This window comes from Typopeltis vanoorti, chromosome 3 (assembly GCF_054136105.1).
Source record: "Typopeltis vanoorti isolate ZY-2024b chromosome 3, IOZ_Tvanoo_1.0, whole genome shotgun sequence".
Lineage (NCBI taxonomy): Eukaryota > Metazoa > Arthropoda > Arachnida > Uropygi > Thelyphonidae > Typopeltis > Typopeltis vanoorti.
The window spans coordinates 101,540,973-101,559,182 of NC_143551.1; the positions used below are offsets into that span (position 1 = coordinate 101,540,973).

The 18,210-nt window shown below is 36.3% G+C and overlaps 1 protein-coding gene across 1 annotated transcript in view; it reads right to left on the minus strand.

Annotated features, from left to right (window-relative positions):
• LOC150108428 (histone lysine demethylase PHF8-like) overlaps positions 1-18,210 on the minus strand; it is a 391,806-nt gene that overhangs the window by 18,223 nt on the left and 355,373 nt on the right. The window contains exon 20 of the mRNA XM_090415841.1: positions 9,538-9,653. Within this exon, the coding sequence (XP_090271967.1) occupies positions 9,574-9,653 (80 nt within the window). The 3' untranslated portion in view covers positions 9,538-9,573. The remainder of the gene's footprint in view (positions 1-9,537; positions 9,654-18,210) is intronic.

The window sequence follows — 18,210 nt, forward strand, 5'->3', positions numbered from 1 at the left end:
GACGCCTTGGAGTTGCCCATAATAATAATAATATACAAGTAGTGAAAAAGGTGTATCATCTTTATTGAGGTCTTATCAGTGGGAGCCAGACCCAGAAGAGATAAGGGCGAAGTAATGCAGAAGTCATATATTTCCCAAGGGAATGCTAAAGGGTCAAAGCTATATAACTGATAGGAGACCTCCATACATACAGCCTTTAAAGGAATGCAGAGTACCAATCACGGGCTTTGGATCTAATGTCCAATCCTCACCTTCTAGTGGAGTACTCTGTTAGGTATCTACCTAGATACTGAACGAACGAATGAGGATGGGCTGGCAATTTGGGATTCAGTCGACCAAATTGTATTCTTATTGGCTTAAACCAAAAGAGGAAAATTGTAGATAGGAAGTTCATAATGATGTAATTTTTCATGTAGTACTATCATATCCTGTACACCCCTTGAGGGTATATATCTGGAATTTGATGATGAATTAGTGGAAAGGTGTATCACCTTTATTGAGGTCTCATTCAGTGGGAGCCAGACCCAGAAGAGATACCAAGGTTGAAGTAATAGAGAAGTCATATATTTTCCATAGACAAGTACTGGAAAGGTGTATTACCTTTATTAAGGTATGTTTAGGTGAAGGGATACCTCTCCAAAAACTCTGAGTTTTATGCTTGATGTAGAGTGATCTACAAGATCACTCTAAATCTCACTTAGTGACCCTAAAGAATCACTACTAAACTCGTTACTCCTGACCTGAATCATTCCAGGACAGGAAACTCAGCAGTGGTTCCACACAGTGACAGGCAAAAACCAGTCACCAAGTAGAACATCTCTGCTCCCAAGGAAGCAAGCACACCCAATGAACAAGCATTAATGTCATCAGTGGGAGACAGATGAAGAAGAGTCATCAAGGCAACGCAAGACGTTGCTGACTATAAGGGTGAAGCAAAATGCTTTTATAATCCCTGCTATCTGATAAGGTTGCTGTGTGAGGTAAGTGAGCTAAGTGTTATGAGTGGTTATGAGCTAAGTGCTCTGCCTGAGTGGGTGCGATTTAAAGATCTTCATTTGGAAGTAGGATGGCCTTCGGTCTCCTATATTTGGAGAAGTCTGTTACATCATAATTTGCTTCTTGTTGCACTAATTCATTTGGATGTAAAGAGGATGCTGAGAAGAACTTTACTGCTGAAGACTGCAGGAAAGAGTAGATGTAGGGGATATTTGTATCCCGGTGGAGTTGGAGATTTCTGATATACCATGGTGCGTTTACGATCATGCAGAGACATTTGTTTTGCACTCTCTGTAGTTTGAGAATATTTGTACTTGAGGTGTGGCTCCAGGCTGAGGATGCATAAGTAATAATGGGTCGAATCATCAACTGATAAAGGAGAAGTTTTATTTTGGTATCCAGCTTGCTATTCCTATTGATAAGAGAGTAAAGCTGTGCAATGACTCTTGATGCTTTTGTACGAGGCTTTTATATCTGGACTGAAGGTTAGTTTTCTGTCCAGCAGTACACCCAGATATCTGGCTTCCACTTTCCAGAGAATCTTGATATTAAATAGGAAGATGTCATCTTTGGGAGATATCGAGTTTTTAGTGAAGGGCATGGCGATACTCTTCTGAGGGTTTACTTGCAATCTTCATTCCAAGAACCAGTGCTCTAATCTCTTCAGGTTTTCTTGCAGTTTCTTGGTGGCAAGGTGCGGTTTAATAGATCTGGTTAGTATAGCTGTGTCGTCTGCGTATAGGGCAATGATGGATGACGTTGTTGTGCGGAATGTCCGCCATGTAAATCATGAAAAGTATCGGTGCCAGTAGGGACCCCTGAGGCACTCCTGCCAAGATGTCATCACGGTAAAGTAATGCAGAGGTCATATATTTCCCATATACAAGTAGTGAAAAGGTGTATTCTTATTAAAATACTATGTATCAGAGATAGATGAAAGTTTTTTCACTTCATTATGCTATAAATTAAAGATGCCAAGAAATTATATTCTTGGTTTAATCCTTTATCTCAGTATAAGCAACAAAGTTTGCATGTGAATAATCTTCACAACTGGACTACGTGTACATAGAGGCTAATGACTTCACATCAATTGCCTTAGTATCCCTTAATGAAAAGTACACACCCTTATGGATGTGTATATAATGTTATGCATTATGGGAATGGCCACTACCCAGACAGGTCTGATTTTAGTGAGGTCTCATAAGTGTGAGCCAGACACAGAAGAGTCAACACTGATCTCTGATCCAGAGTATTTTAAGAATAATGTGATACACCTTTTCACTACTTGTATATGGGAAATATATGACTTCTGCATTACTTCAACCCTGGTATTTCTTCTGGGTCTGGCTCCCACTGATGAGATCTTAATAAACGTTGAAGCCAGTCTGGGTAGTGGCCCTTCCCATAATGCATAGTGTTATACACACCTGTAAGAGTGTGTACTTTACATTATGGGATACAAAGGCAATTGATGTGAAGTCATTAGTCTCTATATACAAGTAGCCCAGTCGTGAAGATATTTCACATGCAAACTTTGTTTGCTTACACTTAGATAAAGTATTAAACAAAGAATATAATTTATTGACATCTTTAATTCTTCTACTTTCTTAGAAAACTTGTTTAGCTACATTTTCTCTGAATTCTTTGATGGCAACTTTTACTGAATTATTTCATAGAAATTTTGATACACAAGGTGACCCCCCCCCTACCCCAAAGTCCCATTTACAATTATTTTTAAAAATGAACATTTAATTTTTTATTTTTTTAAATTTCAGACCATGGCCTTGGATACACTAAAAGCAATGCCAAAGAGCACACCAAAGCCTAAATGGAAACTAGAACACTGTGTTCTCTGTATAGCAAATTACTTCTGGCATGGATGACTAAAGATTTTAAATAAGCTGTTTTGTGTGGAGTTCTAAACTAGTATGATGCCTAAAAGCTACATACAAAGATGGTGGACAAATTCAGGAAGTATGGGACTGTCTTAAATCTTAATTCAAAGCCACCCAGGAAGACTCAGAAAGTGGAAGGTATAATGAATGACTGATATGAGTTACAGAGGTAATCAGGAGTACTTTTTTTTTGGTCAACAAACTTAAACAAAGGCAGTATAGTAATTATTTCAGTGGCTCTTAAACAGCAGACAGTTCAGAAACATTTTTTTCAAAGGTTTACTAAATTTTTATAACAAAAATACTTAGTGAGTAGTTTGGACTTAACTTAGGTATTTCTTCATGCAAAAATTACTGAGACATTAAGGGTACTGTGAACCAAGAATGTCTGGGAACCTCTGCACTATGTGAATAACGTTTAGTGTGGGCCTCTCCATAATAAGTTTTTAACAATATTGTGATGTTGTATAATAATCATACTATGTTCAAGTTTCTTTCTCGTAAAGAACTTGGACATGTATGGCATACTAATATCTAATAATGCAGTTTATACAATGAATAACCTTAGTAAAAAACTTACAATATCTTTAAGATGATATCTGAAAGAACACTAATAACGTTGGTAATATATTTTGTTTAAATATCACTCCCACATACAAGAAGTTAAGGAGCCTATAGAAAATTGATGCCGTGTGCGTGTGTAAGCAGGGTTAAGAGAAGGAATCTGTTAATGATCTTTTTGAAGAACTTGAGGTTATAACCACTGGAGAATACCCCATGGGGAGGGCTATTCCAGAGAAATGAGGTAGACAGAAGATGCAAGCAGAACTCCTTATTAGCAGAGAAACATGGAATCATCTTTTTCATGTCATTATCTACCTTACACAAAACTATTTTATTGTATAATGATAAGGAGGGATATGCAAATACACTCCCTTCTAGCAGTGTTATGGGAATTTGTGTCAGAGTAGGACAGCTAACAACTTAAAGTTTGTGGCAAGTTCAAAAACACACATAAATAAATCATCTATCTTTATTATTATCATTCTTATTAGTCTGGTACCCCATGATGTTAATGAAATAATTGTGGAGGGCATTCAATCTGTCCTCGACCTCTATGATCTCATTCATGTAGGAACACTTTCCATTCTCAATGGCAATCCATTCCCCTCATTTACATATGTTTCAAAACATTGGGTTGTTTTGAAATTATGACTAAAGCAACTAAGGCCAGTGTATTAGAGCTATTAATTGTGTGTGTGTGTGTGTGTGTGTGTGTGTGTGTGTGTGTGTGTGTGTGTGTGTGTGTGTGTGTGTGTGTGTGTGTCTGTCTGGTTGGCCTGTTTTGCAAGATGAAAAACTGTACCACCTTCATGAGAACAGCTAACTCACCTTTGATAAATGTTCTTCACATCTTAAAGAGAGTTCACACTTAGATCAGAAGAAGAAGTGTAATCCACATGCAATCTAATAAAGGCCTTATATGGAACAAAGAATGGCGTTTTCCTTGTAAGTTTTTTTTAGAACTGTGCTGACATACCACCATCTTAGTAAATGTGGCCCTTAAACTTGAACTCTTTGTCCGCTAGTACTCCCAATTAACTTAATCATCTTAGCAAAATGTGGTCCCTAAACTTCCACTCTTCATCTACTACTCCCAACTGCAATAAATTTACATCAGCATAATACTCAACAGCAGTATAATATTCAATATGCAATGCTTGCTCTCAGAAGATGAAATAAACATATTGTAATGATTTCTCAATGAATTCTCCTTTATTCCACAATTTTTAAAGCAGTTTCCATTATGCAATCACTTTTTTGATTGATCCCTCTCTCTGATGTAATTGCAATGATTTTCTTCTATGGCTCTTGTTATCACTCATCCATATTTATGTTCACAATTATTCATAGCACTCTCCATCACAACTCTGGTTTCCCTGACTTTTTCAATTCATTCCAATCCAAAGTAATGGATGATGATGAGAGATGCTTAATCATCTCATAACAGATGTCATCACCTGGTCGACAGCAGTTAGTCAGCACAGAAACAACGTTCATCTGCTTTGCTTTTTAAGTCCACAAATTTGTTTTTGTCCAAACTCAACCCAACAGTACCTGTAACTTTCAGTTAGTAAATTTTTTTTTCTATCAATCAGAAAGCAATTGCTTTCTGAATCAAATAAGGATGGATGAAATATCTGTCTGTTTTTCTGGATTTTGTTCCAAATCTCTTTGGCATTTGTTAATTTAGTGAGAGGAAAATGTGAATTGGATCTATGAGTTCTTTTGGCTCTAATAGGGAATGTATTATGCTCAGGCTCGAGCATGTTTTGAAATCTATTAAGTTATGTTTTGTGGGGTATCTGTGGAAGATACACCAAGTCTTATTTTGGGCTTTCTTGGCTCTACATTCTGAATTCCACCAAGGTTTGGAAAAAAGATGGGAACCAACATGATGTTTTGGGTAATGTGGTTGAAGACGTGGGTATCATATACCCTATATGTTTCATTGCTTCATTAATAGGAGAAGATACTCCAGTCAACTTGATCTAATTTCCACTGTGGTATCTCCATGATGAAATACATGGTCATGAAGTAGACGTTATCTTCTACTTCCCATTTAAACAATGGAAAGCCGCTTGTGTAAATTGTTGACTATTCAACACAGTATGGCCATTTGAGTCCCCCATTAAGAGTATAGGGGTAGCAACTGAAACATGAGATCATTGAAGTCATCCTGGGAAATATCTGCACTGCATGGTCTACAGTATGCTGCATCTGTAGACCATGCACTGCATGGTCTACAGATGCAGCATACTGTAAGAAGAGATCCTACTAGGAGGTGAATGGCAACTGCTGCTATGTCAGTATTAAGTAGGACTTGCTGGAAAGGGGATATGATTGTCCACAATGATGGTGACTCATAGGTTGGTCCATCCCCTATTCTGTCCTTGTAAATGACAGAAGCATTATAATGCAAATATTGGATTCTAATCAGGTTCTAAATACAGATAGACCCTGGGATACGTAAATCCGTACTCATGTAAGAAATTTTCTCAGCCTACATGCTGCATAATACTCAAACAGTAGCATTACATACATGAAATTACATACAATAAAAAAATATAAAGATGGAAAACGCTTATGAGGTATAGCACATGAACTCAGTCTTGCGGAATCAACAGTAAATACCATAGAAAATGATGCTTCATGTATAAAAGAACATGTTAAGCAAACAGCTAGCATGAAAACATAGAACCATAATAACAAAAAGCATGAAGGTGCACTAGCAGAGATGGAAAAATTGCTTATGATATGGATAGAACACCAGATCGAGAAATGTTTCTTTGAGCATTATGACAATACAGATTAAGGCAAGAAATTTATTTGAGGACCTTACGGGAAAATGTCCTGAAGGGACACAGTTGTATGCTGCAAGCAATGGTTGGTTTGCACATTTTAAAAATTGTGTTGGCTTTCAAATGGTTAAATTGTAAAAAATATTTGATGTGCTCAGTGTTTAAAAATTGTCCAATTGGATATGGTATAAAATGTATATACACTGGTTTCCAAAATCTAAGAATGAACACTATTTCTGAAGATTACAAATGCAAATTCAGACAAATCATAGCTTGTGACAATTTGTATAACTGCCGATTTCAAGTACAAAGCAGATGTACATTCAAATTTTCTTACTGTGAACAAAGAGGTCATGTGGTAGCATTCAATAGGATAAAAGACAAAATGCTGCACTAAGTAAATTGTGTTTGAAGGAATAAAGTTGAAAACCTGGATGTCTGGTAATGTTTCAAAGACATCACCAGATGACTTCACGCTGGGAAGAATTATTGGATAGCTTGAAGAAGTTTTTTCATATTTTTTCAGGATGTTTTCAGGAGCGAGACCATAATAATAATGATACACTTTTTTTTTTTCTAATTTATTCTATGGAAAATGCAAGTATGTTCCACTTGGTAAAAATAATATTAAATGGATATAAATTGAATGGACAGGCTTTAGAAAACTTGAATAAAAATATGTAAGTATTTTAGTAGTTAGGGAATTTAAATTCACATATGGCTACCAGCTTTACAAATTGTCTAAGTGTTTCGAGGAACCGAATCATTATAATTATGAGAGTTGGTTGTGTAGCTGCAATCTGATGTCTATTTAACAGTTAATAATAAAGTTAATAACAATTAATGCCGACCTGGTTGGCCGAGTGGTTAGCGTATCCACTCTCCAGCCAAAGGCTGAGGGTTCGAATCCCGCAGTGGGCTTGGATGTTTTTGATTGCTTGCAAAAATACTAGTGGTAGTGGTGGATGGTAGATGACATTGGTGTAATTGGTGGATTGTGGAGATAGAGAGTTGTAGAGTAGATGCCCTCCCTCGATGAGTCTTTGAACTCCCTGGAAATGTCAAGTAATAATAATAATAATAATTAGAATTTATAAGTTAATCAAGGACACATTATAAGAGAGTAGGTGTGTGCATTTTGCCTAACCAGACTAGTCTGCATACCCCCCCCCCCCCACAGCCATGCATTAAGGTTTTCCCCATAATCTGATTGCATTTGGTTTTTATTAATAAGAAGCAAAGAAGAGAGAACAAACACACGAAGTTCACATTTTATTGTTCTGATTGAAAATATATAGAATACTCTTGATCAATGGGTTATAAATATGAATTTATGTATAGTGATTATCATAATGATTTATAATTATCTAATTTGACATTGTTAACCATGTCAGTATTATGTGTGTGTGTGTGTTTATAAATATGGAAAAATAACAGTAATTAAAACTGAATAAAAATGAGAGAATGAATGAGAAGTTAAGCTGTGAATTTATAATCGTAGTGAATTTCATGGTGCATGTATGGATTCAACCAAAGTGGTTATTAGTCACTATACAATTTACCTACTTAATCCTGCAAATGTCTGTGTAGCTCAGTGGAGATGTTTGCATCCACTGTGCTATGCTGCCCGAAGACCTGAGTTCAGTTCTAGTTGCTGACTAGAAGAACTTTTTCTAAGTCTTTCTTCAACTGGTACCTGAGTTAGTCAATCTCTGGTACAGGTAAGTGGGGGTTTTAATCCTGGAATCATCTCATAAACTCAAGAAAATTGGCCACAGAACCAACATTACTTCAGACAATAAGTTTATTTTATTTGTTATGGACCACAAGATAGTGGCACCTGTTTGTCTTCTCACTGGGATGCTGCTTAAAATTAGTGACAGTCTTGCTAGCTATCTCTAATTGCCTACTAGTGGAGATTGAACTGTATACTCGGTCTTCAAAAGTTACATAGGGCTAAAATGGCCTCACTTACTTCCTATAAAATAATAAAAGGCATCAGTGCCCAATCACACACATCAGTATGGAGGTGTTTCCCAAACTCAAGTGCATTTAGTTTTTATTAAAACTGATTTTACATGCACATCCAGGTATAAACATGAATTCAGGTAATTTGCAGAGTTCTTCCCAATGTCACCCAGATGGAATTGTTCCTCTTTGGGGAAGGCCAATAAATAATAATAATAATAAACATACTCCTGAAAAAAGAATGGCCTAGAAAGTTTTTTACCTTGGGTATACTATACGTTAAAGATACCATGCAATTTTATAAAATTGGTTTTAATCCTATTTTTTCAAGTAAGCAAACAAGCAAGTCAGTCAAGTTAGTGCCTGAAGTATTTTCAGGTCTGAGGCAACTCGTGGTAAAGGTGGAATAAGCTCTGATCACTTTCCTTAGTATCTCCCATAATGCAAAGCACATCTACTTGCAGACATGTATGAAGCTATGCATTAAGGGAAAGGCCACTACTCAGACTGGTTTCGACCTTTATTGAGGTCTCTTCAGGGTCTGGCTCCCATTGACGGCTCCCAAGGTAAAAAACTTTCTATATCTTTCTCTCATGCTGAGATTTTTATTTAATAAGGTCAAAGCACCTTCGTATAGGTAAAATTTATAAGTTCTGCATTACTTCAACTTTGGCATCTCAGGGTCTGGCTCCCACTGACGAGACCCTCTTGGGTCAAAAACTCTTGGAACCAACAATGATTCAATCCTCTTGCCCTAATAATGTTGACGACAGTCATAATAACTTTCATGACATTCTCAAATCCAATAGTTTCCATGCACAAATTCTCCTGGTAGATTAAACAGTGGTAACAGACGAAATCTTTTCCTTCTAGTTCCGGTTCTTTCCATAGCAGTGCAACAAACCCTTCGTTCTTTCCCACCATCAGTTACCACACCCTCGAGGTTGGTTAAGCTGAGGTCGAAATGCTGGAGTGTTTTCTTATGCATAGCATCATACATGTCCACAAGGAGATGTGCTTTGCATTATGGGAGATACTAAGGAAAGTGATTCCACCTTTACCACGAGTTGCCTCAGACCTGAAAATACTTCAGGCGCAAACTTTATTTAATTGCTTGTTTGCTCACTTGGGAAAAAAGGATAAAAACCAAGTTAATAAAATTGCTTGGTATCTTTAAAAGAATGTTCTGTCAAAGGTTTGTTATTTTTAAGGCTACAATACAAGTTATTTATAAGTAAATTACTTTTATGAGGGAAAATGGTCTATTTTTTACAGAATACATACAGAGAAAAAACATGTTAGTTAAAACTTCTTACCATTCCTCAAAAACTGAATTTCATACTCTTCCACATTCAGTATAACATCTTGTGTATTTTTAATATTTTCCCCAGTCTTTGTTTAGCTGTAGCAAAGCCTTTTTTGGGTTTCTTAACTACAAATAAAAAATGGTTGTATTACTTGTTAACCAATAAAAGGCACTTTTGGGAGTAAGAAGCAAATTCATATATAACTATATATGAATTTGCTTCTTACTCACAAAAGTGGGAGTAAGAAGCAAATTTTATATAAATATAAAAATACAGGGTGGATAACATATGGTATTCAAAATTCTGATGATTAAACAAGATTTTAAGGTATAAAAACATGGCTGCAGAACATCCAACAAATTCACAGAGGAAGTTGTGCTGCTATTTGGACTTCTAATTCTTTTTTGATTATACTACTCAGGACATAAACAGTATATCTAGTCTCTTTTTTCGTGAAACTGTTGGCTAAAATTTTGTTTTATTATTATAACAGCATTTCAGGCAAGAGTTTCATGGGGGAAAAATTAGTAACACTGTTTATGTCCTGAGTAGTATAATCAAACAGAATTGCAGGCATCAGAACATGAGCAAATTTTATTGTGTGGTAAAAACATCCAGAAATTTTAAGTGTCAAATTTTTGAAAAGCAATTCTTGAAATAAAACTCATACACTTTGTACAATAGCTTTCCTTTTAGAGTGCATTTTGTCTTATGTTTAGTTATGCACAATGGGCAGGGAGTGTTTAAAGGTTAAAAGTGAAAGAGCTAGGAAAACTCAATATATATGGATCATGTCTAATCAACTATGATTTCTGATATCCACCATCCAATCCTCAGCGCATTTCATTAGTAGCATTTCATTTCATCTTGAATAATGAAGAATCAAGTATACGCTCTAATATGAGACCTGGCCAACCACCAAAATGGATTTTGGAATGAGAGACACTAAATATACACTAGGATGATCCATCATAATCAATGACTATCATGACAGTAGCTGCCAATAAATATTTGATGAGTACTGAACCACTAAATATTTATACAGTAAAACCAACATTTATGCTCAATAATTCCCAAGAGTGGCCATTACAGTAGCATTGTTAACATTCATTTTGTCATTCAGTGTGCTTCATGCATATTCAGTAGCTGTTGTGTACATTGGCATATGCAGATAAAAGCATCTACAAGCTAACATTAATACAATCAATGAATCACGGAATAACCTTGTAAGACTGTGGTTATTCTGAGGTTTGCAAAAGACCCATAGCTCAGTCCCTCATCAAACACATTATAATTAGCAACTTTCATATAAAAAAAATACTCAATAAAAGTTCATCATTATCTACTGTATTTTTATTTTCTCCCATCATATAAAATAAAATGTTATAATAAACATGCTTATACTATTTCGGTATGTTCTGAATCAGTGTTCCATATTCTAGAAATGTATCCTAAGTGCCAACCAAGGAACTATTGTATTATTATGTAAGCATTCAATATGAATGTGACAGATTATTAACTGGTTTGCAAACAAATTAAACATCCAAGTAATATCAGTTGTACACTTTCAAGAAAGATCCAAATAACTTTGACCTGTATAGCTAAGTTCAGACATGGTGAAAATTACTATGATGTTGAATGGAATGCTTGCAGGTAAGTGGAAGAAATTTTAATTGAAATTAAAAAAATATATTGTTATACAGTGAATTCAATATTATTCAAATATCAATTAACTGAGTGCCCCATATAAGTAACTTACAAATTTTCAGAGCTGGCTAGTTCCATGTTTTGTCACCAAAGATGCAATGGTTTTTTATGCTTTTCTGTCAATGTCTTGAAAAATCTCAACAGTTTGCTAATGAAACTGATAGGCAAAGAATGTAAGTTGTTTGTACGCATTACAATATGATCAGTATTAAAACAACAAGTTTGTATGTTTAATTTAAATGGATGCTCATTTTAAGTACAGGACTAGAAACCTTTAACCATCAATTATAACCATCATCATCATCAAATTCCTGACAGGTACCCTCAAGGAGTGTACAGTATATGATAGTACCATATGAAACTTACATCATTATTAACTTCCTATCTACAATTTTTCTCCAAATCAATCTGTTATCTGTCAAGACTCCAACATTATCAGAACTTATATTTCTATTTTCTAAGGCACTTTTTATTGTATCAATCAACCTGAATCTAAGTCTTCCTCTAGGTCTTTTTCCTGATAACCTGGCAGAGAACACTTGTTTTGCCAATCTTTCCTCTCCCATTCTGTTTAAGTGACAATAACACCTGAGATTAGCTCTGCTAACACATTCCTGGATGCTAACAATGTCAAGTTCTTTCCTAATATCCTCATTTTTAATATGATACTGCCATTCATGCCATCTGTTCACTCCCCAAATCTCAATTAGGACCCTCTTACCTAATTTATTTATTTGGTCTCTAGTCTTTGGTCAAGTGTTTTATTACTAACCCAGTTCTCAGATCCATAAGTTAAAATTGGTTTGAACACTAATGTCTCATATACAACTATTTAGTATTTTGGCAAATTTCTCTCTTATTCCATATAAACTTATTCAGTTGACTTCCTACCATACCAGCTTTGTTGATTCTGTTGTATATTTCCATATTTAATTTACCATCTTCATTAAAAATCATGCCTAAGTAGCTGAAATGTTTTACTTCTTCTGTAGATTCTCCATTCCCAATGCAGTTGATATTTTCAATGCTCCTGCCTATTTTCATTGTCTTTGTCTTGTTATTGCTGATTTTCATACCACATCTATTACAACAGTTATTCAATTTAGTCAGGGAATCCTGCAGACTTCTAGTGGATTTATTTAGAAGTATAACATCATCCGCATAAAACAAAGAGCTGACATTAACATCTCCAATTTTGATATCAGGTTTAATACCACTTTCCTTCATAATGCGATCCATATAGATAATGAATAACAGAGGGGATAATGTATATCCTTGTCTGACACCGGATTTAACATCAAACCATCTTCCCGTACTTCCTTCATTTCTAACCCATGACTTACAACTCAAATAAAGAATTGCTTGATATAATGTCCCATTAACACTATAAAACTGTAGCATTTTGAATAGCTTTTCTCTTGGCACCTTTTCATATGCCATTTCCAGATCTACATAACTTAAATACAGATTTCAACTATGGTCGCATTGATTGGAGTGAGGAGAGGACACACGGGAGGAAGGAACTGGATTTTATGCAGTTATTAAGGGATAACTATCTGCGACAGCATGTAATGGAAAATACTAGGGGTCAGAGAGTGCTTGACCTAGTAATTACATCTGAGGATTTGGCTGTAACAAATATGACCACATTGCCACCAATCGGTGAGAGTGATCATAGGGTCTTAACTTGGGAGGTGGCTAAAGGTGTAGAATTTTCAATTAAGACAGGGTACATGTGGAATTATCGGGCTGGAAAGTATGACAAGCTTAGGAGTTTGATTGGTTCAGTGCCATGGCATGTACAACTGCAAGGACTAGAAGTTGATAGTGCATGGGAGGTAGTTAAGAAGTGCTTGCATGAAGCAATGGCTGACTGTATACCTAGAGTCCGAATAATAAATCAAGTAGGGGTTAAATGGATGAATAACACCATTAAGCTTGAGTTGCAAAAAAAGAAACAACTATGGAGGGAATTTAAGGAGAAGGGTGACCGGCAGGCACATGAACGGTATAAAGCGCAGGCCAGAAGGGTGACGAGTGTGGTAAGAAAAGCAAAAAAGGATTACGAAAGAACATTGGCCATGCAGGCTAAAGAAAATCCTAAACAGTTTTTTAGATATGTAGCAAGTAAAAGGAAAAATGTACATGGCAGATTGATTTTAAAGAATGCCGATGGTAGGGAGGTAACTGAATCAGTTGAGATAGTTGAGTTACTGAGTGAGCACTTTGCAAAAGTATATCATCCAGGTGGTGACATTGCAGAAACGAATAAACCAGTAGATTATACGGGAAATGTGGTTAATGAAGTGAAGGTGAGTAGTCTATTGCATAACCTCAATGTCAATACATCTGTGGGATTGGATGGTATACCAGCTCGTGTTGTACGTGAAGCAGCTAAAGAATTGTCAGTACCCTTGACCATTTTGTTTAATTTGAGTCTCGGGTCTGGGTTAGTCCCGAGCAGGTGGAAAGAGGGGAAAATAGTTCCTGCATAAAGGTGGTTCCAAGACTGCTGTTGTAAATTACCGACCGATTAGCATATCAGGAATCATTGTCAGGGTCTTAGAGAAAATAGTCAAGAGGAAAATACAAGATTGGATAGAAGAAAATGGGATACTGTATCGGGGACAGCATGGTTCTGTGAAGAGTAGGTCATGCCTCAGTAACTTGCTCACGTATTATAACACAGTGACGGCTGAACTGGATAAGGGTAATGGGTTTACGGTGATTCTACTGGACCTTGCCAAGGCCTTTGACAGGATTCCACATGGAATTCTAATCAGTAAATTGCAGCATATGGGAATGGATTATAGGGTTGGTGAGATGGATAAGAGGGTGGTTGACTGAGAGATATCAGAGAGTGGTTTACTCGGGAGTAGAGTCCACAAGACGGCGTGTGACTAGTGGTGTGACACAAGGATCTGTTCTTGGACCACTGCTGTTTAATTTGTTCATAAATGATATAGGAAATGATCTGAGAGGAACAGTTCATTTATTTGCGGATGATGCGAAGTTGGGTAGGGCAATAGTGAATGCAGATGACGTCAAAATTTTGCAGGATGATTTGGATAGATTGGAGGTCTGGGCTAAGGAGAATGGATGTCAGTTTAATGTGGCAAAATGTAAGGTTATGCATTTTGGGGTGAAAAGATTGGCAGCAGTTTACTGCATTGGTGGAACCCTGCTCCAGGAAATTGATGAGGCACGAGATTTAGGAGTGTTGGTAGATAAGGAATTGAAATTTAGGGGACACATTGCAAAAGTGACCAAAACAGCTCATCAAATCACTTGGTTGCTGAAGAATACGTTGACAAGCAGAGACAAGCAGGTTATTGTTCCTTGATAAGACCCCATCTAGACTACTGTGCTCAGATTTGGTCACCTAGGTTTCTTCTTGATGGGGAGGAGGTGGAGAGGATCCAGAGGCGAGTGACCAAGATGATAGCAGGTCTGTGGAATGAACCGTATGAGAACAGGTTGAGGATTTGTGGGTTGCAAAAATTGGTTGATAGGCGGAGGAGGGGAGATATGATTGAGACATTCAAATTACTGAAGGGTTTCTATAAAATTAATTCAGAAGATATTTTTGAGAACAGGGCTGGTTGTGGGAGGACTAGGGGACATCCATGGAAACTGGGCAAAAGTGTGGTTAGTAAAGGTGTTAGAGCTGGGTTCTTTACTTTTAGAGTAGTGAATGAGTGGAATGCGCTCCCTGAGTCTGTGGTGGATGCTGTGACAGTGAATGAGTTTAAGGCGAGGTATGATAGATACTGTATGAATGCCAAATAGTTGTGATGAATATGATTTGGGGCCTCCCTCGATGAGTCTAATGACTCCCTGGAGTTGCCCGTAATAATAGTAATAGTAATAGATCTTTGTTATATTCCCATGATTTCTTAACTATTTGTTGTAAAGTGAAAATCTGATCCTGACAGCCTCTCTATTTGGCCTTGCATAAATCTTACCAGGAACACTTAGTAGAGAAATACCTCTGTAATTCTCACATTCAGTTTTATTTCCCTTTTTATATATGAGTACTATGAGAGCTCTACTTCAATCATCTGGAATTCATCTCTCTGTCCAGGCTTTCTGAACTATACAATGCAGCAACTGTAAGACTTTTATACCTCTACTTGAGCATTTCTGGTCGAATATCATCTACTCCAGCTGCCTTTCCACATTTGAGGCTTTTGATGGCTTTTTCTACTTCAAGTATGGATATGTATTCCTGATTACAAGTCTGTTGAGTATTTTTTTACCATTGTGCTATCATCACTGCTTATTTCATTTACCAATTTTTCAAAGTAATTACTCCATACATAAAGGATACATTTTTCTCCAGTTTTCATTTCACTTTTATCATTTCTATTTCCTTTAACACTCTTTCCTCCATTTCTGAGCTTAATCAACAACCTCCAGAATATCTTTCCGCCTTCTTGATATTTATTTTCCATGTTCTTGCCAAAATCTTTCCATGACTTTTGTTTGGCTAGTTTTACAGTATTTAGCTTTTTACATTTGTCTCTGTAATCTCTAAGAGCACAAGCTGAGTTATTCGCCAGGAACTTTTGATATGCTTTCTTCTTTTCCCTTGACCGCTTCTTTAACTTTTTAACTTCCTGTGTCCACCATGGATTGTTCTGATTTTTTCTATCCTTACAGACAACCTCACCACAAGCCTGTCTGACTGAATCAATCAAAGTTTGGTTCCTGTTTTTAAACTCTCATTTTTTCTTGAATAATGTTGGTGTATTTTACTTTACAGTTCACATTTGAGAGCTGCTCAACCTTTATTCACTTTAAAAACTTTCTTACGTGTTCTTCTTTTCAATATGAAATTTAATTTTATCATGCTCAAGACTAAATGGTGATCACTTCCAATTTCAAATACTCTGTACACTCTAGCATCCTGCACCAGGGAGAAAACATCATTAACAACAATAACATAGTCAATGAGACATCTCTTATTCCTTGCTTCTTCTGTCCATGTGAATTTGTGCACATTTTTATGTTGGAACATTGTGTTAGTAATAACCAGTTTGTGTCCTGAGCAGAAATCCAGAAATATTAGTATTAAAATGAATGCATTTGAATTTTAATTATCAACATTATGTTCTGTAATGCAAGTTTCTATTTACACCAATATCGTACATTTAACTCAACCCCTGTAAACTCACACCCTGCTGCTCGATTGCTATTTTTTTCTGCAAAATCAATAACTTTGAATTTAAAACCAGCACTGCAATTTGAACATTTCTCCATATTTAAAGCAAAAATTACCAGTAATTTACAAGACTTGAGATAAGTTATGAACAATCCTTCACAAATGACTAATGAGAAGTGAAAGCAGAGAGAGCAATGGCCAGCAATGATAGGCCACTAGGGATAGCACAGCTATGAGTACATTCAAAAGGCAAGCTGACAATTGTTGAGTTTAAATGCTGATTCCATCATCATCATCATCATCAAATTCCTGCCATGTACCCAAAAGGGGTGTACAGGATATGATAGTACTACATGAAAAAATTATATCATTACTAACTTCCTATCTCCAAATCAGTCTGTTACTTGTCAAGACTCCAACATTATCAGATCTTATATTTCTATCGTCTAAGGCACTTTGTACCATATCAATCCACCTATATCTTGGTCTTCCTCTGGGTCGCTTTGCTGCCAACCTGGCAGAGAACATTTGTTTTGCTAATCTTTCCTCGCCCATTCTGTTTAGGTGACCATACCACCTGAGATTAGCTCTGCTAATGCATTCCTGGATGCTGACAATGTCAAGTTCTTTCCTAATATCCTCGTTTTTAATATAATATTGCCATTGATGCCATCTGTTCATGCCTATAATCTTTCTCAGAACTCTCATATCTGCAGTCTCTAGTCTTTGGTCAAGTGTTTTACTTCTGACCCAGCTCTCAGATTCATAAGTTAAAACTGGTTTGAACACTGTCTTGTATACAGCTAATTTAGTGTTCCGACTAATTTCTCTCTTATTCTATATGAATTTATTCAATTGACTTCCCACCATACCAGCTCTGCTGATTCTGTTGTCTATTTCTATATTTAATTTACCATCTTCACTAAAAATCGTGCCTAAGTAGCTGAAATGTTTTACTTGTTCCACAGGTTCTCCATTCACAACACAGTTGACATTTTCAATGATTCTGCCTATTTTCATTGTCTTTGTCTTTTTATTTCTGACCTTCATACCATATCTATTACAACAGCTATTCAATTTAGTCAGAGAATCTTGCAGACTTGTAGCGGATTTATTTAGAAGTATAACATCATCCACATAAAGCAAAGAGCTGACATTAACATCTCCAATTTTGATATCATGTTTAATACCACTTTCATTCATAATGTGATCCATATAGATAATGAATAACAGAGGGGATAATGTACATCCTTGTCTCACACCAGATTTAACATTAAACCATCTTCCTATACTTCCTTCAATTCTAACTGCTGACTTACAACTCAAATAAAGACTAAGTATTGCTTGATATAATGCCCCATTCACACCATATAACTGCAGCGTATTGAATAGCTTCTCTCTTGGCACCTTATCATATACCTTTTCCAAATCGACAAAACTTAAATACAGATCTTTGTTATATTCCCATGCTTTCTCGACTATTTGTCGTAAAGTGACGATCTGATCCTGACAGCCTCTGTTTGGCCTGAATATAGCTTGTTCTTCACCAAGCATTTCTTCCACAATTCTTCTCAACTGTTTCTCAAGTATACTTGCATAGATCTTGCCAGGAACACTCAGTAGGGAAATACCTCTGTAATTCTCACATTCAGTTTTATTTCCCGTTTTATATATGGGTACTATTAGAGCTCTACTGCAATCATCGGGAATTCGTCCCTCTGTCCAGGGTTTTTCAACTATGCAGTGCAGCCACTGTAAGACTCTTAGGCCACCATACTTCAGCATTTCTGGTCGAATATCATCTACTCCAG